This window comes from Salvelinus namaycush, chromosome 13 (assembly GCF_016432855.1).
Source record: "Salvelinus namaycush isolate Seneca chromosome 13, SaNama_1.0, whole genome shotgun sequence".
NCBI classification, from domain to species: domain Eukaryota; kingdom Metazoa; phylum Chordata; class Actinopteri; order Salmoniformes; family Salmonidae; genus Salvelinus; species Salvelinus namaycush.
This window is the reverse complement of record NC_052319.1, coordinates 2,010,033-2,035,419: the sequence shown is the minus strand read 5'-3', so window position 1 is coordinate 2,035,419 and position 25,387 is coordinate 2,010,033. Positions and strand designations below refer to the sequence as shown.

Here is a 25,387-nt window from a genome sequence, read left to right as displayed (position 1 = left end):
TGTGTGAATAATGTGACAAAGATGTTATTTTTAATACAATAGGTAAGCTAACCCATAAAGTGCAGAAAGATTACTGTTTCCAAATAATCTGCGGGACAACAAAAAATATTTTTATCCCAAAGTTGTCTGATCTGACCGCACACTTCCAACAGAAGCATGAAAAAGGCAGACAGCGCCGCAATGATCTCTCTAGGGACCCGCAGCCCTCTACCTACAAATAGTACCACAAATTTTAACTCTACATTTTATTCATTTAGCAGAAGCTCTTATCCAAAGCGATTTACAGGAGCAATTAAGGTTAAGTGCCTTGCTAAGTAACCTTTTGGTTACTGGCCCAATGCCCTTAACTGCTAGGCTACCTGCTTTCCCCTCTAACCCACCCGTGACCTCTAACCACCCTCCCTACCCATCCAGGTGAAGCAGTCGAGGAAGAAGCCCCTGCAGGTGAAGACGCCGCGGGCGCTTCCCACCATGGAGGCCCACCAGGTGATCCGTGCCAACGCCCTGTTCCTGCTGTCCTTAAGCAGTGCTGCTGAGCCCAGCCTTCTGTGCCACCACCCGCCTCGCCCGCTCCACTCCACACTGCCCAGCCTCAAGGAGGGCGTCTCGGACGAGATGCCCAACAAGATCGGCTGCCTCTACCTGCAGACGCTGGCCAGGTAAATGATGGATATCTATTGTGATGATCAAAATGAAAAGGACTGGAGAGACTGGGAGGGAAAAAATTAAAGGTGATTTCCTTTTATTTGTGCTACCTAAACAGTCTTCTCCTCCTTTTAGTTTTATGCCCTTTGGGACAGCATTACACTTGAAGCGCTGTGGCCACTTTAATTCAAGCGATGATGATCATACATTTTGTGTGTGTAGTATCTTACCTATATCCTGTGAACATGTTACACAGTAAAAACCATCATGGAATTCTTAACATTTATTTGCTAGGAGGTGGCATCCACATAACCTAAACACTAAATCTTTGAACTACATATGATACATGTACGTAAACATGTCTCCTCTCTTCCAGGCAACACACAGAGAACTTTGGTGGGTACACAGATGACAACCTGTTCCAGGACGAGATGAGGTACCTCCGCTCCACATCTGTCCCTGCGCCCTACATCTCAGTCACCCCCGACGCTTGCCCCAACGTGTTCGAGGAGCCCGAGAGCAACATGAAGTCCATGCCCCCCAGGTAACACACTCTTTTTGAGAGTAGAGATGAGCAGACTGTGATTATGTGTGTGTTGTATGTGGTTGTAGCGTGTGTCATATCTGTGAGTGTGTGTGTGTGAAAGAGACTCGTTCCAGTGTGGTGTGAGTGTGTGTGTGTGTTGTATTTATGTGTCATGTATGACATAAACAGATGTATCTCTTGCAGTCTAGAGACCAGCCCAATCACAGACAGTGACTTGTCCAAGCGGACGGTGTTCCAGAGGTCCTACTCTGTGGTGGCCTCTGAGTACGACAAGCAGCATTCGGCCTCCCCGGCCAGGGTCAAAGCCGTGCCCAGACGCAGAGTCCACAGTGGGGATGCAGGTGGGTTAACCTTCCCCTGAACCACCAAACCAGAGGAATGTGATCCTATTTACTAGTATAGTCCATTGAAACTAAGGGTTTTGGGTGCAGACAAAAGTTATTCTACACTACACCATTAACTCATGTACCTGGTGTTTACTACAAAATGATTATAATGGTAATGGTCATTACATGATAAATACATTGAAGTGTAACTCTTTTTTTGGTTTTCATAGGATTAATTATTTGTAAATGTCAGCAAATTACTAAGTGTTACCAATCATCATGACATTTGTAATACCGTATTTATTGTTTTATTATTTATATCATATTTATACAATTGGTGGGTCTAATCCTGAATGATGATTGGTTAAAACCGCATTCCAGCCGGTGTCTATTCCACAACTTTCTGGTGACCCGTTGTATAAAAGTGATAATGCCCTCAAAGACTTCATCTCGGGCCTAACAACCCCCATGCCAATATATCCTCCAAATACCAGCTTCTTGGGCATTATCACTTAATTGTAACACTGTCCTACCCTCCAGAAGTGGGTTCCTCTCTGTTGCGCCACCCGTCCCCGGAACTGTCCCGTCTCATCTCGGCCCATGGATCCCTCAGTAAGGGCGAGAGGAACTTCCAGTGGCCTGTCCTGGCCTTCGTCATCCAGCACCACGACCTGGAGGGTCTGGAGGTGGCCATGAAGCATGCCCTCCGCAAGTCTGCCTGCAGGGTCTTCGCCATGGAGGTACGTCTGTCAAAGATACTCTTAATGTACACATGATGGTGTACATTAAATATTTCCCATAGGAAAATGTATCATGCTTACTCTAGCTGGGCATTTGCAGTTGTATAGCACAATTAAACAGTTAGCTGTGTAATGTAAAATGCTAATGTGATTAGCCTATTGGCTAACATCCTCTGAGGTGTTAGAAAGGACAAAAGTGTAGGCAATATCTGAGATGATAAACTGATTAGAATGTTTATTTTTCTGAAGTAGTAGTACTAAGGTTAAGATTCAGTTAAGGTTAGGTTAGTGGTTTGAAAAGCCCTGTACCTTTTTCCTAAATTGTATCGCTCTCCCCTCTCTGTCCTTAATCTAATGTGATCTGGTGATTTTCAAACCAATAACTTTTGTCAACGTTATACATCGTTGGTTTTTGTTACTTTTATATGCAATAAATTAATACTTTTCAGGTTTTTGTTGTAAAATGAAAAGGACTGAGCCACCGTCTAACCCATCTCCCCCTCAGGCATTCAACTGGCTGCTGTGTAACGTGATCCAGACCACTTCGCTGCACGACATCCTGTGGCACTTTGTCGCCTCCCTCACCCCGTCACCATTTGAACCCGAGGAAGAGGAGGAGGATGAAAATAAAGCCCATGGGAACAAGGAAATTGTGATGGAGCAGGTGATGTTTGATTATTATTATTTGACCATGCTGGTCATTTATGAACATTTGAACATCTTGGCCATGTTCTGTTATAATCTCCACCCGGCACAGCCAGAAGAGGACTGGCCACCCCTCATAGCCTGGTTCCTCTCTAGGTTTCTTCCTAGGTTTTGGCCTTTCTAGGGAGTTTTTCCTAGCCACCGTGCTTCTACACCTGCATTGTTTGGGGTTTTAGACTGGGTTTCTGTACAGCACTTTGTGACATCAGCTGATGTAAGAAGGGCTTTATAAATACATTTGATTGATTAAGAATCCAGGACATGGGGGGGGTCGTCTTTTGCGAAACAGGTCTCTTCCAAATTAGATTATCTCAATGAGACAAACCTGGATACATAAACATTTTAATTTGATGTACAAACATTTTCTATATTCAGTCAATGTATGTCTGAAGTCATTGCATCCTTAATATGTGCGTTTTTATACACTTTTCAATTATGTTTTCTTCGTACACACAGGAGAGGGACCTTGGAGTGTGTGAGCACCCGCTGTCTGACATTGTGATCGCCGGGGAGGCCGCCCACCCCCTCCCACACACCTTCCACCGCCTCCTCCAGACCATCTCTGACCTCATGATGTCACTTCCTAGTGGCAGCTCCCTGCAGCAGATGGCCCTCAGGTACGGTGGCCCTGTTACTCAAAGTTCACCTCCGCTTTAAACTCAAACCTGCCTTCAGCTAAATAATTTTAACCATACACTTAGAACAGAGCATATTATCTTGCATTAAGATGAAAGATATATATTTTAAACTGCTTGGAAAATTCCAGAAAATTATGTCATGGCTTTAGAAGCTTCTGAAAGGCGAATTGACATAATTTGAGTCAATTGGAGGTGTACCTGTGCTTGTATTTCAAGACCTACCTTCAAACTCAGTGCCTCTTTGCTTGACATCATGGGAAAATCGAAATAAATCAGCCAAGACCTCACAAAAAACAAAAAAAAATTACCTCCACAAGTCTGGTTCATCCTTGGGAGCAATTTCCAAACGCCTGAAGGTACCATGTTCATCTGTACAAACAATAGTACGCACGTATAAACACCATGGGACCATGCAGCCGTCATACCGCTCAGGAAGGAGACGCGTTCTGTCTCCTAGAGATGAATGTACTTTGATGCGAAGTGCAAATCAATCCCAGAACAACAGCAAAGGACCTTGTGAAGATGCTGGAGGAAACAGGTACAAAAGTATCTATATCCACAGTAAAACGAGTCCTATATCGACATAATCTGAAAGGGCTCTCAGCAAGGAAGAAGCCACTGCTCCAAAACCGCCATAAAAAAGCCAGACTATGGTTTGTAACTGCACATGGGGTCAAAGATCATACTTTTTGGAGAAATGTCCTCTGGTCTGATGAAACAAAAATATAACTGTTTGCCATAATGACCATCGTTATGTTTGGAGGAAAAAGGGCGAGGCTTGCAAGCCGAAGATTACCATCCCAACCATGAAGTACGGGGTTGGCAACATCATGTTGTGGGGCTGCTTTGCTGCTGGAGGGACTGGTGCACTTCACAAAATAGATGGCATTATGAGGTAGGAAAGCTATGTGCATATATTGAAGCAACATCTCAAGACATCAGTCAGGAAGTTAAAGATGGTTCGCAAGTGGGTCTTCCAAATGGACAATGACCCCAAGCATACTTCCAAAGTTGTGGCAAAATGGCTTAAGGACAACAACGTCAAGGTATTGGAGTGGCCATTACAAAGCCCTGACCTCAATCCTATAGAAAATGTGTGGGCAGAACTGAAAAAGTGTGTGCGAGCAAGGAGGCCTACAAACCTGACTCGGTTACACCAGCTCTGTCAGGAGGAATTGGCCAAAATTCACCCAACTTATTGATGGAAGCTTGTGGAAGGCTACCCGTAACGTTTGACCCAAGTTAAACAATTTAAAGGCAATACTACCAAATACTAATTGAGTGTATGTAAACTGCACTTATTGATGAATCCAGTGACTGATGTGGTGTACTCCTCAATGCCAACGGAAGATTCCCGGGAACATATTTCAGTCTGTGCTAGCAAAACAGTCCTGTAGCTATCCGGAGGATAGAGTTATGGTCAGATTTGCCAAATGGAGGGATAGGCAGAGCTACTGTGGTTCTTCCTTTAAACGTTGCAAGCTTAGACTTAGAGGTACCCAGTGTCACGACTTCATTGCGCCAGAGCACCACAAGGGGGAGTTAGAGCGCTCATTACGCATTTGGGTCCCAAGGTTTTTATATGACCAATCATATCAAGTGGTTCCAGTCAAGTCCCAGTCAAAATGTTGGACACAGCTACTCATTCCAGTTCTTTATTTTTACTATTTTCTACATTGTAGAATAATAGTGAAGACATTACAACTATGAAATAACACCGGTCTTCCGCGTGCCCTGCAGTCTGTAGTACAGACACATGGCCTGCTCTCCCTTATGTAAGGAATTAGGCACTTTCCCATGTATTGTAGACTGCACAGTAGCCTAATAAACAAATAAACACATTTCGTTAATAAAATAATGATAAAAAATACTCATGTTGATTTAGTTATGGATCCATAGCGAATTTCTATGGGAATAAATATCACTGATTTACAGAAATATTGGAACAAAGTTGTCTCATGAAGGCAAACAATTTAGAATCCTCCAATCCTGTATCCTACTCCCGACCATCACGTTGTACAGCGCCATATTTTCGATTCCATCCTAATGGTTTTCGTTTTTCTCTGAATAGAAACACCATAATATTGAACAAATGTATTAAGCCAAATTTCTTCAAATCAATCCCATATACTATGTTATTATAAAAAGGTTTTAAATTCTCTGGTAATGCCAATACGGAATACTATCAAATGCTTCTCAAAGATCCCCTCTGGTGGTCAAACTAGCAATAACTTGCAGTAACAGGAAAAAATGTCTGACAATTAACTGACGTGCCACAGAATGCTGCAGCAGCACGCAAGGTGTGCAAGGTATGGCGCAACTTTTAAAGGAGGAACCACTGTATGTACTCCAATTTGCGTCTCTGTGTGGAGTAAAGGTAGTCTAGTGTTTCCTTTCCTCTGCTTGCACATTTAACATGCTGGTAAAAACAGATTTAAGTTTCCCTGCATTAAAGTCCCCGGCCACTAGGAGCGCCGCCTCTGGATGAACATTTTCTTGTTTGTTTATGGCCTTATACAGCTCGTTGAGTGCTGTCTAAGTGCCGACATCGGTTCGTGGTGGTAAATAGACTGCTATGAAAAATATAGATGAAAACTTTCTTGGTAAATAGTGTGGTTAACACCTTATCATGAAATAATCTACCTCAAGCGAGCACAACCTAGATACTTCCTTAATATTAGATTTCGTACACCAGCTGTCTTTCTTGCTAATAGACCGAACACCCAGCCAGCTGTATGCTATCCATGTCGTCGTTCAGCCACGACTCGGTGAAACATAAGATATTACAGTTTTTAATGTCCCTTTGGTAGGATAGTCTTGATTGGAGCTCATCCATTTTGTAATCCAATGATTGCACGTTGGCTATTAGGACTGATGGTAGAGGGGGGTTACTCACTCGCCGTCGGATCCTTACAAGGCACCCCGACCTACGTCCCCGATATCTCCGTCTCTTCTTCATGTGAATGACGGGGATTTGGGCCTTGTGGGGTGTCTGAAGTAAATCCTTTGCATCCGACTCATTAGAGAAAAAAAATCTTCTTCCAGAATGAGGTGAGTAATCGCTGTCCTGATAATCCAGAAGCTCTTTTCGGTCGTAAAGAGACGGAGGCAGAAACATTGTGTACAAAATAAATTACAAATAACGGGAAAAAACACACACAATAGCACAATTGGTTAGGAGCCCGTAAAACAGCAGCCATCTCCTCCTCCGGCACCATCAATTCAAAGATGAATTCCACAAGATCTTTCTGCAGGACAATAACCTAAAACATAAGGCCATATTGTTATTTATTTTTGTTTAACCTTTATTTAACATATCTACACTGGAGTTGCTTACCAATAAGACGGTGTATGTTCCTGACTGGCCGAGTTACAGTTTTAACTTAAATCTACTTGAAAATCTATGGCAAGACCTGAAAATGGTTGTCTAGCAATGGTCAACAACCAATTTGAAGGAATTTTGAAAATAATAATTGGCAAATATTGCACAATCCAATTGTGGAAAGCTCTTAGAGACTCAGCCAGAAAGACTCACAGCTGTAATCGATGCCAGCTGTAATCTTTAAAGTGTTGACTCAGGGGTGTGAATTCTTATGTAAATGTCATGTCTGGATTTAATTGTCAATACATTTGAAAATGTTTCAAAAAACATGTTTTCACTTTGTCATTATGGGGTATTGTGTAGATGCGTGAGAGAAAGAAAAATCCATCCAACAAAATGTGGAGTAAGTCCGTGTTTGAATACTTTCTGCAGGCACTGTATTTTTCTTTGGTTTTGCCACAATAAATTCTATTGAAAAAGCGTTTTGATGACGAGATTACTAATCTACTCCCTTCTCTGAAAATCCCACGCCCAATAATTCATTGATAGGTATGAAACCCTACCAACCCTGTGACCCACAAACATCAATTTTCGTTCTCAATATGGCAGTGTTATCAGGTAGGGCATTGAACTGTCGACTTGAACATTTTTGCATAAACATCTGGCCATAGATTATGTTCACATGCAAACATATTATTAATGAATCGTAATAAAATTAGATCTTTTTGGGCAGGTATTTATATATCCATACATTTCACCCTGAATCTGCAATTAAAATAATAAACTATAGCTCCAGTGATATGGGTCATATTTGAACAGTTTGTGCTAGAGCAGGGGACTCCAAGCATTTATTTCAAAAGAGCATCTTCATAAAAATAAACGGTCTTGCGAGCTATTCATATTCGTTCTGCGTAATTTGTTTCTGTGTAAGCCTAATTTGATGAATAGAAACAAAGTACAGCACTGCGTACATAATGTGATTGCGTTTCGGTTCTTATAACCACACACCATTCCACTGAAGCCTACCTTGAGAATCATGCCTTTTTAAAATGAGAGGGTTTTACGATGATGGAGGATTCTCCTGGTGAAATGACCCCACCCACTCGTCATCGTACAGAACTAGTTCCCGGCTGCGCCTCACAAACGGTCCGTTTGAAATGCGCCAATTAAGATTTGAGTTTTGATTACAATGTGTGCATAGGCTCTAGTTGTTTAACGGAATAGCCTGAAATGGTTTTTACAGCTCAGATTTACTCAAGAGGCATACAATGCAGGCATAGTGTTTTTTTTATATTTATTCATTCGAGTTCACAGTGCAAACCGAGCTCCCCGTACCGAACAGTACAATAAGAGTACCATTACACCCCTAGATTTAATAATGTAATATTAGGCCTACTGATTATGTCTTCGTATCTACTTGCGAGCTACTCATTGACAGCCCACGAGCTACCTAACATGAATTGGCTGATGAAAGATAAGGCTACTCAGTCCAGAGGCTGCGACACAGCAAAGCCTAATCAGACATGCCCGTGTACATCATGGCCTTAATGGCCATGTACTCTTATAATCTCCACCCTGCTTTGCCAGAAGAGGACTGGCCACCCCTCAGAACCTGGTTCCTCACTATAGGTTTCTTCCTAGGTTCCTGCCTTCCTGCCTAGGAGTTGTTCCTATCCACCGTGCTTCTACATCTGCATTGCTTGCTGTTTGGGGTTTTAGGCTGGGTTTATGTATAACACTTTGTGACATCTGCTGATGTAAAAAGCACTTTGTAAAAAAAAATGTATTTGGTTCTTACAGGCAAAGTGAAATTATATTTAACACCCTGAGTGCATCGGACATGAAACAACAATACAAATGTAACAACAGCACAATAAAAGAAATAAACAATTTTCCTTTGCAGGTTCTTTTTCATTTTCACACCAGCAGTGTAACTAGCACATTCTATTAACTGCACTGAACCAAAACAGTGTGTCGCGGAAGTGATGCAAAACGTTAGTGGTCAAAACCATTCAACTTGAGGCAACGGGGGTTGGGGGTGCAAAATGCAATCTTAATTCTAAAATCTTTTAATACAGACTAGTTCAAAACATTACTAATCAATGAAAATTACAAATTGATAATTTTCTAGTAATAAAGTGGGGTTGCAAAAAATATATTTATTTGAAAGTGGTGGTGCAGCTGCTCCGTTTGCTCCATCCTCCAACCAACTTAGCTACCACTGTGTACTGATCAATGTGAGTGTGTGATCTCACCGTTGACCCGGAGTGTGTCCCCCTCCTTTCTATCAGGTGTTGGAGTCTGAAGTTCAAACAGTCAGACCACCAGTTCCTGCACCAGAGCAACGTGTTCCACCACATCAACAACATCCTGTCCAAGTCGGACGACGGCGACAGCGAGGAGAGCTTCAACATCAGTGTGCAGTCTGGCTACGAGGCCATGAGCCAGGTGAGACAGAATCCAATAGGAGAGCCACACTCATAGGGCCGTTTTCCCGGACCCATATTAAGCCTAGTAGTGGACTAAGAAGTTATTCAAATAGGGAATCTCCTTTGAGAATGATTTTTAAACCAGGACTGGATCTGGGAAACTGGCCCATGACGTTTTGTGGTGGCTAGCTCGACCTTATGGAAGCAGGTGAAGAAGATACTAGGTGAGTCAGGTACCACAAATGCTGTCTGAGACCCAAGACAAACACAATAGATACCGGAGTCGTGTTCATTAGGGAATGCAAAAAAAAATATCTTATTTCTTAAGTCCAGGTATTCCCTCCTGTTTTCAGTCTGCTTTCTTCCGTTTAGTGCCTAATGAACATGACCCTGGACCTTCTTTATTGATAAAATTATAACTTTTTTGTGGGACTAGGTTTAGGAGTAAATACATTGTAAAACTTTTTGATTTTAAATGCGTTGTATCCACTTGTGTGTGGCTGAAATAAAAACATTTACGATTGCTAGCTAAATTGTAAAACCTTTTCTGTTATCCTCGTATGGTTTTAAATGCATTGTATCCACGTGTGTGGCTGAAATGTTAATTTCTATTTTTGTCCAATAAATCTTATTTATCTATATAGCTGGGAGGTGTTGAACATCATTTGACCTTCCAGGAGCTGTGCCTGGTGACCAGTCTGAAGGACCTGACCATCTTGGTGGACATCAAGACGTCCAGCCGTCCTGCCATGATTGGCAGCCTAACGGACGGCTCCACCGAGACCTTTTGGGAGTCGGGAGATGAGGACAAGAACAAGACCAAGAGCATCACCATCAGTTGCGTCAAGGGCATCAACGCCTCCTACGTCACCGTGCACGTGGACAATTCCCGCGACATCGGGGTGAGTAGGGAGGGCTGAAAGGGACATAATTCTCCAAAATCGAATTAATCAGATGCCACAATCTAAGATTAATGGAAAAACTGGCTGTTTTTCTCTATCTGTTTTTCTTTAAAGCCGCTCTTCTCTATCTCACTTCACAGAACAAAGTCACCTCAGTGACGTTCCTGTGTGGCAAAGCCGTGGAGGACCTCTGCAGAATCAAACAGGTTTGGCCTCTTATTTTTGTAATTTTTTAAAAATACTTTCAAAAATCCCCCAAGTTATGAACGTGAAGGAGAGAGATGCATTGAATGGGTCACAGACATAGGAGCAGTTGGATTCATACCCACGGTAACACACACAGAAAAAGTATTTGTATTTATTATGGAACCCCATTAGCTTCCTGGGCTCCAGCAAAATTAAGGCACTTATACAATTTTAAAAACATTACAATATATTCACAACACATTAACACATATGTGCGGCAGGCCATGGCTTTACCCGCCAGACCAGCCCTAGGCATCTGATTGGGTATGTTGTGTAAATAAGGAAAGGACTCAAATAATGCCTCTACTATTTGGGAATATAAGTGAGAAACAGCCTAATATCGCTAACCACTATACTACAGGATATGGCAAACTTACAGCAATTAAAGCCCTTCTGTACAATGTGTATATAGTAATTTACTGTATGTAAATAAAATCTGTTTTCAAAAGAAGGAACAAAGGAAAAGCAGTACTAAACATTTTGATTCACCTCGGTGTCAACACAACCTTCACTCACCAATCCCTTCTCCCCACCTCTCTCCAGATCGACCTCGACTCTCGTCACATGGGCTGGGTGACCAGCGAGGTTCCTGGGGGAGACCACCATGTGATCAAGATGGAGCTGAAGGGGCCCGAGAACACGCTGCGGGTGCGCCAGGTCAAGGTGCTGGGCTGGAAGGAGGGCGAGAGCATCAAGATTGCGGGGCAGATCTCGGCCAGCGTGGCCCAACAGAAGAACTGCGAGGCCGAGACACTCCGCGTGTTCCGCCTCATTACCTCACAGGTCGGTTCAACTGTCAATCACACTATGGGGTCAAAATGTTCACTTTAGATCTAAGAGAATTGGCTAGGTTAAAGTTTTACCTTTGGGGTGTGTGTAGGTGTTTGGGAAGCTGATCTGCGGAGATGCTGAGCCCACCCCTGAACAGGAGGAGAAGAACCTGCTGTCATCACCAGAGGGAGAGGATAAGGTCAGGGGTCGTACTGTATACCAGGGGTTCCCAACCTTTTTCACTCACCCCCCCTATTTCACACTAACTTTTTAGCAAATTAAGATGATAAATATTGTTGTTTACATGTTATTGTTTACCTGTCATCAGGCGCCTTCAGATGCAGACCTGAAGGAACACATGGTGGGCATAATTTTCAGCCGGAGCAAGCTGACCAACCTGCAGAAACAGGTCAGTAGTCTCTTACCTGAAAACCTATGGAATAACTGGCCAATATAGTGCAATTAACTACAATATAAAACTACAATACAATGTGATCTCTGGCTACAATAATCCTCAGTAGCAGGCTTTGAGGGACCGGGTTCAAGCCCCTGACTTTGCTTACCCTCTCCATGTTATCTTAACACTTGAAATTGACTTCATATCCCTCTTTCGCTTTCCTCTCCCTTCCCCCTTCCAGGTGTGCGCCCACATAGTCCAGGCCATTCGCATGGAGGCGACCCGTGTGCGTGAGGAATGGGAGCATGCCATCTCCAGCAAGGAAAATGCCAACTCGCAGCCCAGCGACGACGACGCCTCCTCGGACGCCTACTGCTTCGAGCTGCTCTCCATGGTGCTGGCACTGAGCGGCTCCAACGTGGGCCGCCAATACCTGGCCCAGCAGCTAACACTGATGCAGGACCTTTTCTCGCTGCTGCACACGGCCTCGCCACGTGTCCAGAGACAGGTGGGCAGTGTTAATTTCGTCATCAAGAATTGTGACTAAAATAGACTAAAAACACCTATTTTTCAGTGGTAATTGACGAGAGATAGCTGGCTAAATAGACCCAGAAAAAACTAGAACCAAACAACAAAAATCTCTGGCACTAAAATCTGACTACTAAGTGGACTGGACAATAGTTTTTGTAGAGATTGAGAGCATTTCAGTGACAAGCACAATTAATATTAGAAGCACAGATGTGCAGCACAATTCTGTTCATCAGTGGAAAGGACACGCCGCACCCGTCCTTCATCAGCTGGCGAGTTGCCTGGGAGCAAGCGATGAGTGTGGGCAGACAGGCTCCGCTCTGACTCCGCTTCCGATTATACACATCGTGCAGACGACTCTTGCTTCCCCATAGCTAATCAGTCACCACCAGCCTTCTAGGTATATACCCTTTGCTTGGTTATGAAACACAAGCTGCTTTACGAAATTAAAAACAATATTAGCCTTACGTTTAATAGTAAAACAATAGTCTAGTTATGTTTTTCTCTCCCTTGAGTATAGAAAGGTTTTAGATTTTGTAGTCTCACTCAACCCTCGAACTTTACCCACTGCATTTCATAGCTAGGTTCTGTAGCCGACGTACTAGCCAATTCTCCCTCTTTTCCTCAGAGAAAACAGCATTGCCGTTCAAAAGATATGACCCATAATACCGGTGCTACGTTTTTTTATTCCGGGTTGTTCATTGGCGGGCCACATTTTGCATTCATAAAGCATATCGCTGGCCGTTCTAAATCTAGGCTACTTGCGGACCGGACCGTTAATCATTTGTTTAGGCTATACCTTGTTCAGGCATGTTACCTCATTAGCTAGCTATAGCTAACAACCTGGAGCGCGATCAGCAGGACGCAGCGTTTTTGAACGTTCAGATAGAATGTTATGTACTGTCAGCATGCTTCTGTTCTTGAGTAATCCAAGATGGCGTAGCAGTCAGGCATCTTTGTCTTCGTCTTGTCGTGACCCGTGTATATATTATTTCTTCGCATATATTTTTTATATATTTTTTAACCTCAACTCCAACATACTCTCCCGCAACCCGCCTCACCCAATGTGGTATGGATCTGCTATTTTCTTTACTTTAGAACCGGAACCCCCAACATCAGCTAACCTTTACCCCGAACAACTCCTGCCAGTCTGCACAGCGTGATTCAGAGCTTACCGGACTCTTTTTCCCCACATCTCCTGATTCTTACCGCAAGCTCTGAACCTTTTCACCTGAATCATCGCAGCTAGCTAGCTGCTATCCGAGAGCCTACTCCTGGCTAACGTCTCTGTCCCGAAGCAAGCACCAATTAGCCTCTAGCTAGCCTATGCTAGGCCCATCTCGCTGAAGAGGTCCATCAGACACTCCTTGGGCTACAATACCTATTTTGCCAATTGGCCTGGACCCTTTTACTACACGGAGCCCTGCCGATCCATCACGACTGATCTGCCGACGTAACCGCCCGAGGGGGCTACAACTGACTCTTCCGTCACGACATCCCCCTAAGGCCTTTCTGCTAGCCTGCTAGCCTGCTAGGCCCGCTAGCTGTCTGAATCGCCATGTCTCCAGCCCGCCTAGCTACTCACTAGACCCCATGATCACCCGGCTTCACATGCCCTCTCCCTTATGTCAATATGCCTTGTCCGTTGCTGTTTTGGTTAGTGATTATTGTCTTATTTCACTGTAGAGCCTACAGCCCTGCTCAATATGCCTTAGCTAACCCTTTTGTTCCACCTCCCACACATGCGGTGACCTCACCTGGTTTAAATGGTGTCTCTAGAGTAGAGGTCGACCGATTATGATTTTTCAATGCCGATACCGATTATTGGAGGACCAAAAACAGCCGATACCAATTAATTGGATGATTTTTTAAATATATATATATATATTGTTTAATAATATATATATATATATATATATATATATATATATATATATATATATATATATATATATATATGTGTGTGTGTGTGTAATGACAATTACAACAATACTGAATTAACACTTATTTTAACTTAATATAATACATCAATAAAATCAATTTAGTCTCAAATAAGTAATGAAACATGTTCAATTTGGTTTAAATAATGCAAAAACAAAGTGTTGGAGAAGAAAGTAAAAGTGCAATATGTGCCATGTAAAAAAGCTAACGTTTAAGTTCCTTGCTCAGAACATATGAAAGCTGGTTGTTCCTTTTAACAGGAGTCTTCAATATTCCCAGGTAAGAAGTTTTAGGTTGTAATTATTATAGGACTATTTCTCCCTATACCATTTGTATTTCATATACCTTTGACTATTGGATGTTCTAATAGGTACTTTAGTATTGCCAGCCTAATCTCGGGAGTTGACAGGCTTGAAGTCATAAACAGCGCAATGCTTGAAGCACAGCGAAGAGCTGCTGGCAAATGCAGGAAAGTGCTGTTTGAATGAATGCTTACGAGCCTGCTGCTGCCTACCACCGCTCAGTCAGACTGCTCTATCAAATCATAGACTTAATTATAATATAATAACACACAGAAATACGAGCCTTAGGTCATTAATATGGTCAAATCCGGAAACTTATCATTTCGAAAACAAAACTTTTATTTTTTCAGTGTAATACGGAACCGTTCCGTATTTTATCTAACGGGTGGCATCCCTAAGTCTAAATATTGCTGTTACATTGCACAACCTTCAATATTATGTCATAATTATGTACAATTCTAGCAAATTAATTACAGTCTTTGTTGGCAAGAAATGGTCTTCACACAGTTCGCAACGAGCCAGGCGGCCCAAACTGCTGCATACACCCTGACTCTGCTTGCACAGAACGCAAGAGAAGTGACACAATTTCCCTAGTTAAAAGAAATTCATGTTAGCAGGCAATATTAGCTAAATATGCAGGTTTAAAAAATATATACATATGTGTTGATTTAAAAAAAGGCATTGATGTTTATGGTTAGGTACACATTGGTGCAACGACAGTGCTTTTTTCGCGAATGCGCTTGTTAAATCACCCGTTTGGCGAAGTAGGCTGTGATTCAATGATAAATTAACAGGCACCGCATCGATTATATGCAACGCAGGATAAACTAGTAATATCATCAACCATGTGTAGTTAACTAGTGATTATGTTAAGATTGATTGTTTTTTATAAGATACGTTTAATGCTAGCTAGCACCTTACCTTGGCTCCTTGCTGCATTCGCATAACAGGTATTCAGCCTGCCATGCTGTCTCCTCGTGGAGTGCAATGTAATCTGCCATAATCGGTGTCCAAAAATGCAGATTACAGATTGTTATGAAGTGAAATTGAAATCGGCCCTAATTAATCAGCCATTCCGATTAATCGGTCGACCTCTACTCTAGAGACAATACCTCTGTCATCGTCACTCAATGCCTAGGTTTACCTCCACTGTATTCACACTGTATTTACCTCCACTGTATTCACCTACCATATTGCATTAGCATTGAATAGCCCCCACGATATGCAACTTTTCAGGGAAGTTGGGGACCAATATACACAGGCAGTTAGGAAAGAAAGGCTAGCTTTTTCAAACAGAAATTTGCATCCTGTAGCACAAACTCCCCAAAAGTTCTGGAACACCGTAAAGTCCATGGAGAATAAGAACACCTCCTCCCAGCTGCCCACTGCACAGATAAATCCACTATAATTGAGAATTTCAATAAGCATTTTTCTATGGCTGGCCATGCTTTCCACCTGACTACCCCTACATCCCCCACAGCAACTTGCCCAAGCCTCTCCATTTCTCCTTCACCCAAATCCAGATAGCTGATGTTCTGAAAGAGCTGCGAAATCTGGACCCCTACAAATCAGCTGGGCTAGACAGTCTGGACCCTCTCTTTCTAAAATTATCCGCAGCAATTGTTGCAACCCCTACTACTAGCCTGTTCAACCTCTCTTTTGTATCGTCTGAGATCCCCAAAGATTGGGAAGCTGCTGCGGTCATTCCCCTCTTCAAAGGGGGAGACACTCTAGACACAAACTGTTACAGACCTATATCTATCCTACCCTGCCTTTGTAAGGTCTTCGAAAGCGAAGTTAACAAACCGATTACCGACCATTTCGAATCCGACCGTACCTTCTCCGCTATGCAATCTGGTTTCCGAGCTGGTCATGGGTGCACCTCAGCCACGCTCAAGGTCCGGAACGATATCATAACCGCCATCGATAAGAGACAATACTGTGCAGCTGTATTCATAGACCTGGCCAAGGCTTTCGACTCTGTCAATCACCACATTCTTATCGGCAGACTCAACAGCCTTGGTTTCTCAAAGGACTGCCTCGCCTGGTTCACCAACTGCTTCTCAGACAGAGTTCAGTGTATCAAATCGGAGGGCCTGTTGTCCGGATCTCTGGCATTCTCTATGGGGGTGCCACAGGGTTCAATTTTCGGGCCGACTCTTTTCTTTGTATACATGAATGATGTCGCTCTTGCCGCTGGTGATTCTCTGATCCACCTCTACACAAACGACACCGTTCTGTATACTTCTGGCCCTTCCTTGGACACTGTGTTAATTAACCTCCAGACGAGCTTCAATGCTATACAACTCTCCTTCCGTGGCCTCAACTGCTCTTAAATGCAAGTGAAACGAAATGCTCTTCCATGCTCTTCAACCGATCGCTGCCCACAGCTGCCCGCCCTTCTGACTTGGAATATGTGGACAACTACAAATATCTTGGTGTCTGGTTGGATTGTAAACTCTCCTTTCAGACTCACATTAAGCATCTCCAATCCAAAATTAAATCCTATTTTGCAACGAAGCATCCTTCACTCATGCTGCCAAACATACCCTTGTAAAACTGACTATCCTACCGATCCTTGACTTCAGCGATGTCATTTACAGAATATCCTCCAACACTTCTCAACAAATTGGATGCAGTCTATCACAGTGCCATCTGTTTTGTCACCAAAGTCCCATATACTACCCACCACTGCAACCTCCTGTATGCTCTCGTTAGCTGGCCCTCGCTTCATATTCGTCGCTAAACCCCCTGGCTCCAGGTCATCTATAAGTCTTTGCTAGGTAAAGCCCCGCCTTATCTCAGCTCACTGGTCACCATAGCTGCACCCACGCGTAGCACGCACTCCAGCAGGTATATTTCACTGGTCACCCCCAAAGCCAATTCCTTCTTTGGCCGCCTTTCCTTTCAGTTCTCTGCTGCCAATGACTGGAACAAACTGCAAAAATCACTGAAGCTGGAGACTCATGTTTCCTTCTCTAACTTTAAGCACCAGCTGTCAGAGCAGCTCACAGTTCACTGCATCTGTACATAGCCCATCCAACTACCTCATCCCCATATTATTATTTATTTTTTTGCTCCTTTGCACCCCAGTATCTCTACTTGCACATTCATCTTCTGCACATCTATCACTCCAGTGTTTAATTGCTAAATTGTAATTATTTCGCAAATATGGCCTATTTATTGCCTTACATCATTTGCACACACTGTATGTAGACTTTTTCTATTGTGTTATTGACTGTATGTTTGTTTATTCCATGTGTACCTCTGTGTTGTTAATGTCACATTGCTTTGCTTTATCTTGGCCAGGTCGCAGTTGTAAATGAGAACTTGTTCTCAAATGGCCTGCCTGGTGAAATAAAAAAAATATTAAAAAGTTTGGTTGGCACCTAACCGAACGAGTGTGCTCGCATACTCCCTTAAAAGACTTTCACTTGAAAAACTAGAAAAAAATTCAATAGTGCTGTTTGTCCATATTGAGAATTCCTCAATAGAGTCAGAATTTATCTAAGATAACTCAAGAAATCTAACATTATTTTGTTATTTTTGCCGAGGAGATCTTAGTCCTGCAATTTTACATCTAACTGAGATGTTTCGTGCATTATTTGTCAATGAAATAATGTGCTTGAAAATTAGTCGTCTGTCGTTGAATGACAAACACTTCATTGAAGAATCCCTACTGTTGACCAATCACCGACAAAGGTGCGTAGACTTCGGCTACTGGCTTCGGCCTGCCTTGAGAAAAAAATGTTGCGTGCACGAACAGCCGGAATAAACCTTGCCAAAGACCAAAACGAACAAAAACATCACAAAATGTCATAATACAGTGCATTCGGAAAGTATTTAGACCCCTTGGCTTTATCTACATTTTGTTACATTTACAGCCTTATTCTAAAATGTATTAAATAGAGGATAAAATCTATCTACACACAATAACCCAGATCTTCAGAGACTTGTCCCTTAGTCACTCATGCATTGTCTTGGCTGTGTGCTTAGGGTCACTGTCCTGTCCTGAGCGCTCTAGAGCAGGTTTTCATTAAGGATCTCTCTGTACTGCTCTGTAAATCTTTCCCTCGATCCTGACTAGTCTCCCTGTCCCTGCCACCAAAAAACACCCACAGCATGATGCTGCCACCATGCTTCACCGTAGGGATGGTGCCAGGTTTCCTCCAGACGTGACGCTTGACATTCAGGCCAAATAGTTCAATCTTGGTTTCATCAGACCAGAGAATCTTGTTTCTAATGGTCAGAGTCCTTTAGGTGCCTTTTGGCAAACGCCAAGTGGGCTGTCTTGTGCCTTTTACTGAGAAGTGGCTTCCGTTTGGACACTCTACCATAAAGGCCTGATTGATCTAGTGCTGCAGAGATGGTTGTCCTTCTGGAAGGTTCTCCCATCTCCACAGAGGAACTCTGGAGCTCTGTCAGAGTGACCATCGGGTTTTTGGTCACCTCCTTAACCGAGACCCTTCTCCCCCAACTGCTCAGTTTGGCGGGGCGGCCAGCTCTAGGAAGAGTCTGTGGTTCCGACCTTCTTCAATTTAAGAATGATGGAGACCGCTGTGTTCTTGGGGACCTTCAATGCTGCAGATATTTTTTGGTACCCTTCCGCAGATATGTACCTCGACACAATCCTGTCTCCGCTTTACGGACAATTCCTTCGACCTCATGGCTTGGTTTTTGCTCTGACATGCGCCTTTTGCTCAACTATTGGACCTTATATAGACAGGTGTGTGCCTTTCCAAATCATGTCCACAATCATTTGAATTTACCACAAGTGGATTCCAATCAAGTTATATAAACATCTCAAGGGTGATCAATGGAAACAGGATGCACCTGAGCTCAATTTCGAGTCTCAGAGCAAACGGTCTGAATATTTATGTAAATAAGGTATTTCTGTTTTGTGCACATGGAAGTCAGTGCTGCTAGAATGGCGCCGGAGAGGATGGCTGACATTTTACATGCTCCTAACCCACAGTGTTGTTTTATTTTATTTTTTTGCATTGTTTGAAACGTTTTATTTTTTTTAACTTATTTTGTACATAATGTTGCTGCTACCGTCTCTTATGACCGTAAATAACTTCTGGACATCAAAACAGCAATTACTCACCACGAACTGGAAGAAGCTTTTTCCTTTAATGAGTCCGACGTGAAGAATATACTGCTTTCCCGGGAACAGATCCAAGTACCTGTCATTTGCGTGAAGAGAAGACTGAGAAAAGGGGGGTGTAGGTCGGGCTGCCTTCTGAGAATTCGAAGGCAAGCGAGTAAACTCCCATTGCCATCCGTTCTATTGGCCAACGTGTAGTCATTGGAAAATAAAATCGATGACCTATGAGCAAGATTAAACTACCAACGGGACATTAAAAACGGTAATATCTTATGATTCACCGAGTCGTGGCTGAATAACGACATGAATAACATACATCTGGCAGGTTATATGCTCTATCGGCAGGATAGAACAGCAGCCTCTGCTAAGACATGAGTGGCACTCTATGTATATTTGTAAACAACAGCTGGTGCACGATATCTAAGGAAGTCTCGAGGTTTTGCTCGCCTGAGGTAGTGTGGTCTTATCATGATACTCTATCTACCTAGAGAGTTTTAAGCTGTATATTTCGTAGCTGTCTACATACCAGCACAGACCGATGCTGGCACTAAGTCCACACTCAATGAGCTGTATACTGCCATAAGCAAACAAGAAAATGCTCATCGACGCGGCACTCCTAGTGGCTGGGGACTATAATGCAGGGAAACTTAAATCAGTTTTACCAAATTTCTACCAGCATGTTAAATGTGCAACCAGAGGGGAAAAAACTCTAGACCACCTATACTCCACACAGAGAGATGCGTAAAAAGCTCTCCCTCGCCCTCCATTTTGCGAATCTGACCATAATTCTATCCTCCTGATTACATGCAAAAAATTAAGCAGGAAGCACCAGTGACTCGGTCAATAAAAAAAGTGGTCAGATGAAGCAGATGCTAAGCTGTTTTTCTAGCACAGACTGGAATATGTTCTGGGATTCTTCCGATGGCATTGAGGTGTACACCACATCAGTCACTGCATGATGTACAGTATATCACTCCAACTGTTTGATAACATTGACCACATGGCTATCCATTCTCACCCTTCACCTGTACCCTTTCTCCCAGGTGACCTCTCTCCTCCGTCGTGTCCTCCCCGAGGTGACGCCTGTGCGCCTGGCCAGCATAATCGGCGTCAAGGCCCTGCCGCCTGCCGATATCAGTGACATCATCCACTCGACCGAGAAGGGTGACTGGAACAAGCTGGGCATCCTGGACATGTTCCTGGGCTGCATCGCCAAGGCGCTCACCGTGCAGCTCAAGGCCAAGGGGACCACCATTTCCGGCATGGCGGGCATGGCGGCAGGCAAAGGCGTTACCACTGTCACACTGCCCATGATCTTCAACTCCAGGTGAGACTACAACTTTGAGATGTACCTGGGTGACGGTGTTGTTCAAAAAAGCTTGTTTTTGTTTTCCGTTGCTAGATGTTTTGCGGTGTTGTGCCCTAATGACCCTGGTACTATAAAGGTAGCCCACCTGGATGGGTTATCTCTCAAAAACAATACATGACTTCATCAACAAGCATTTTGAGATATTCTCATTTGTGGTTGTTTGTATATTGTCTTATCAGATGTGATTTCTCCTTGTTTTGCTGATCATATCTCTGTAGTATTATGTCCCATACTGAACACATTGGTCTAACACTGCCACTGTCCATGTGCAGCTACATTCGCCGGGGAGAGAGCCACTGGTGGATGAAGGGATCCACTCCCCCTCAAATCGCTGAGATTATCATCAAGCTGGTCAAAGACATGGCTGCCGGGCACCTGTCGGACGCCTGGTCTCGGGTGACAAAGAACGCCATTGCTGAGACCATCATCGCTCTCACCAAGATGGAGGAGGAGCATCGCTCGCCAGTCCGCTGCATCGCCACCACCCGGGTACGGCTGTTTTCATATCACACTACCGCGTGTGTATGTATGTATGTACACGTATGTGTGTACACGTGTGTGTGTGTGGCAGACCTTGGTTCAAATACTATTTCAATTACTTTCACATACATTTCGAAGTAAGTATTTATATATATGTATGTATGTGTGAAATATATATATTTTTTAATACAGTAGTTGAATATTGGAATGTGTTTCGAAATACACTCGGAAAGTATTGGCATTTATTTGAAATGTTCAAATACAATAATGCATTTGAACCTAGGAGTATTTGAAATAATGCATTTGTAAATAAGCATTTAAAAAATATTTTCAAATAGTAAGACATTATCATTTATAGGACATTATTTTAAAATACTTTCAAATATTTCGGCCACATTATTTGAAAATAATCAATACACAGAAAGTAAGTAGCTATAACAAATAATCAAAATACACATGTATTTGAACCCAGGTCTGGCGTGTGGGTGAAGTATTTGTATGAACTGCGCTCTGCGTGTGTGTGTGTGTGTGTGTGTGTGTGTGTGTGTGTGTGTGTGTGTGTGTGTGTGTGTGTGTGTGTGTGTGTGTGTGTGTGTGTGTGTGTGTGACAGATGTTTGTCTGTACACATGTTAGGTTTGTGTGTTTGAGTAAATTTCTTGGGGTATTCTCCTTTATCCTCTCTGTCCTCTCTCTCTGTACTGTAGTTGTGGCTGGCCCTGGCCTCTCTGTGTGTGTTGGACCAGGATCATGTGGACAGGCTGTCCTCGGGCCGCTGGATGGGTAAAGATGGACAGCAGAAACAGATGGTAACTTGTCCATATTGGCCTCATAGAACATGTGCACTTTGGCAAAGCAATATAGAGTCAAGACTTTGCATTGTAACTTGTAACCAATACAATCAGAGGGTGTTTTCAATTGTAACCTGTTGAGATAATGCATTAATTAATGGATTAGATTTATAGCACTCAAAAGCGAATTCCTTAGAAATGTGATAATTTTTACATTTCCATTCATAGGACTATATGGTAAATCAATTTTAATTCAATCACTTTTTGACAGCATCCCTTTTGATTTAAACAAAACATCCATACATGTTTGCTCATGGAAGTAGGACCTGAATGCCAAAACTTTCACAAGATTAAGGTGCAGAGTTCAAATGTTTTTGCATACCCACCCATACCATGAGACATCCATGTCTTCATCACTGGAAAATATCAACTATTTGAGTATTCCTTAAAAATAAATTGCATATGTTGTAGCTTAGACCTTAATTCACATCATCTGAGGTTTTAGTGTTGTGCTCTTGAATACAGGATGAGTGTAATTTCAATCATAGAAATAGGATTCATAGAATGGATCCCATCAGAACACTGCAGTTTAGCTGGTACACCATTGAAATGTAATTTAAATGTTAACTTCTAATTACTATCACAAAGATGACCGCAGGTCCATCCACCTTAGCATGTAAACTTAAATGGTCATGCCTATTCTGTTATGTATATTTATATGATTTCAATAGGTTTCCTATAGAGGATTGACATGAATTTAAAATAACATATATTCCCATTCAAGTCAACAGTCTTTATAATACCATTTAAAAGTCTACTTAAAATGTTATTCCCATTTTAGCACAATTATCAGCCAAAACATGATACCCACCCTGTGTTCAAGAACATGTCTCAACAGATGGCGGGCACAACACAAAAACCTTAAGATGTCAAATAGGGTCTAAGCTACAACATATGTGAAGATTTTTTTTTTTAAATCGAAGTTTATTTTTTTGTCATTGTTCGGAAACCACTGCCCTCAAGTCGCCACCACCCCCACCCTGTCCGTTGGTTGAGCATGTTGAACTGCCATGTACGCTCGCCCGGTTGCCCGGTCGAGTGTGTATAGCTAGCTACAGTTGAAGTCAGAAGTTTACATACACTTAGGTTGGAGTCATTAAAACTCATTTTTCAACACCACAGATATCTTGTTAACAAGCTAGAGTTTTGGCAAGTCAGTCAGGACATCTACTTTGTGCATGACACAAGTCATTTTTTCCAACAATTGTTTACAGACAGATTATTTCACTTATAATCCATTGTATCACAATTCCAGTGGGTCAGAAGTTTACATACACTAAGTTGACTGTGCCTTTAAACAGCTTGGAAAATTCCAGAAAATGTCAGGCTTTAGAAGCTTCTGATAGGCTAATTGACATAATTTGAGTCAATTGGAGGTGTACCTGTGGATGTATTTCAAGGCCTACCTTCAAACTCAGTGCCTTTTTGCTTGACATCATGGGGAAATCAAAAGAAATCAGCCACAACTTAAGAAACTATTGTAGACCTCCACAAGTCTGGTTCATCCTTTGGAGCAATTTCCAAATGCCTGAAGGTACCACGTTCATCTGTACAAACAATAGTACGGAAGTGTAAACACCATGGGACCATGCAGCCTCCAAAACCACCATTAAAAAAAGCCAGACTGCAAACCGCAACTGCAAAAGATCGTACTTTTTGGAGAAATGTCCTCTGGTCTGATGAAACAAAAATAGAACTGTTTGGTCATAATGACCATCGTTATGTTTGGAGGAAAAAGGGGGATGCTTGCAAGCCGAAGAACACCATCCCAACCGTGAAGCACGGGGGTGGCAGCATCATGTTGTGGGGGTGCTTTGCTGCAGATGGGACTGGTGCTCTTCACAAAATAGATGGCATCATGAGGATGAAAATTATGTGGATATATTGACGCAACATCTCAAGACATCAGTCAGGAAGTTAAAGCTTGGTCGCAAATGGGTCTTCCAAATGGACAATGACCCCAAGCATACTTCCAAAGTTGTGGCAAAATGGCTTAAGGATAACAAAGTCAAGGTATTGGAATGGCCATCACAAAACCTTGACCTCAATGCTATAGAAATGTGTGGGCAGAACTGAAAAAGCGTGTGTGAGCAAGGAGGCCTACAAAACTGACTCAGTTACACCAGCTCTGTCAGGAGGAATGGGCCAAAATTCACCCAACTTATTGTGGGAAGCTTGTGGAAGGCTACCCGAAACGTTTGACCCAAGTTAAACAATTTAAAGGCAATGCTAACAAATACTAATTGTGTGTATGTAAACTTCTGACCCACTGGGAATGTGATGAAAGAAATAAAAGCTGAAATAAATAATTCTCTCTACTATTATTCTGACATTTCACATTCTTAAAATAAAGTGGTGATCCTAACTGACCTAAGACAGGGAATGTTTACTAGGATTAAATGTCAGAAATTGTGAAAAACTGAGTTTAAATGTATTTGGCCAAGGTGTATGTAAACTTCCGACTTCAACTGGCTGTTTTTGTTATCCAGAGCGTTGGTGACTGTAACTGTGCTGCTGGCAACAATTTAATTATGTGTGAGTGCTCTGAAATTGGAGTAGATAGCGAGAGCGAATTTACCAACTATGTCTATCGATAGTTGTCGCAGTACCATCATGAACATTCTACTGAAATGGTTACTTGCATAGTGGAGTCTTTTGTTTAGACGTGTAGCTAGCTAGCTAAACAATGAGCCTTAGTCCCAGCTCATAATGTTACTACCCTGCTTGAATCTGCAGGTAGCTAACCAACCAGGTTCAATGTTAGCAAGCTAACATTAGGCTATTACTTGCAATGCAAATGGCTGAGATACGAATAATATTACTACACAGATCATACACGTAACGTCAGCTAGCGTTAGCTAGCTAACAGTACACTTGAACTTAAAATTAAATCACATTTCTGTGGCTAAACCAACTAGGCTCGTAACAATTGTATTTGTGTTTACAGATGGCATGAAAGTTCACATGTTCCAGAAGGCATTTCTGCCAAATGGCTTTCTTGTGAAATAGTGATGGGTGACATACGCCTAGTTTCCTTAAACTAGTCACAAATTCAAGCTGGGAGTGCCCTGTTTTTTGTTGCACTTGACCACTGAAAGGTCTGTGCACAGCCCTGCTGAGGTGTTCAGGTCGTAACCGAAATT

General features: G+C 42.6%; 1 protein-coding gene across 1 annotated transcript in view; it reads left to right on the top strand.

Moving 5' to 3' along the window:
• The window catches only part of LOC120058172 (E3 ubiquitin-protein ligase MYCBP2), a 286,250-nt gene that overhangs the window by 239,811 nt on the left and 21,052 nt on the right, over nt 1–25,387 (top strand). Inside the window, exons 59-74 of the mRNA XM_039006646.1 lie at nt 415–659; nt 1,022–1,189; nt 1,376–1,533; nt 2,059–2,258; nt 2,764–2,922; nt 3,420–3,580; nt 9,215–9,371; nt 10,030–10,254; nt 10,395–10,460; nt 11,044–11,283; nt 11,381–11,470; nt 11,600–11,680; nt 11,910–12,176; nt 20,590–20,873; nt 21,188–21,404; nt 22,101–22,202. Coding sequence (XP_038862574.1) covers nt 415–659; nt 1,022–1,189; nt 1,376–1,533; nt 2,059–2,258; nt 2,764–2,922; nt 3,420–3,580; nt 9,215–9,371; nt 10,030–10,254; nt 10,395–10,460; nt 11,044–11,283; nt 11,381–11,470; nt 11,600–11,680; nt 11,910–12,176; nt 20,590–20,873; nt 21,188–21,404; nt 22,101–22,202 — 2,820 coding nt within the window. The remainder of the gene's footprint in view (nt 1–414; nt 660–1,021; nt 1,190–1,375; nt 1,534–2,058; nt 2,259–2,763; nt 2,923–3,419; nt 3,581–9,214; nt 9,372–10,029; nt 10,255–10,394; nt 10,461–11,043; nt 11,284–11,380; nt 11,471–11,599; nt 11,681–11,909; nt 12,177–20,589; nt 20,874–21,187; nt 21,405–22,100; nt 22,203–25,387) is intronic.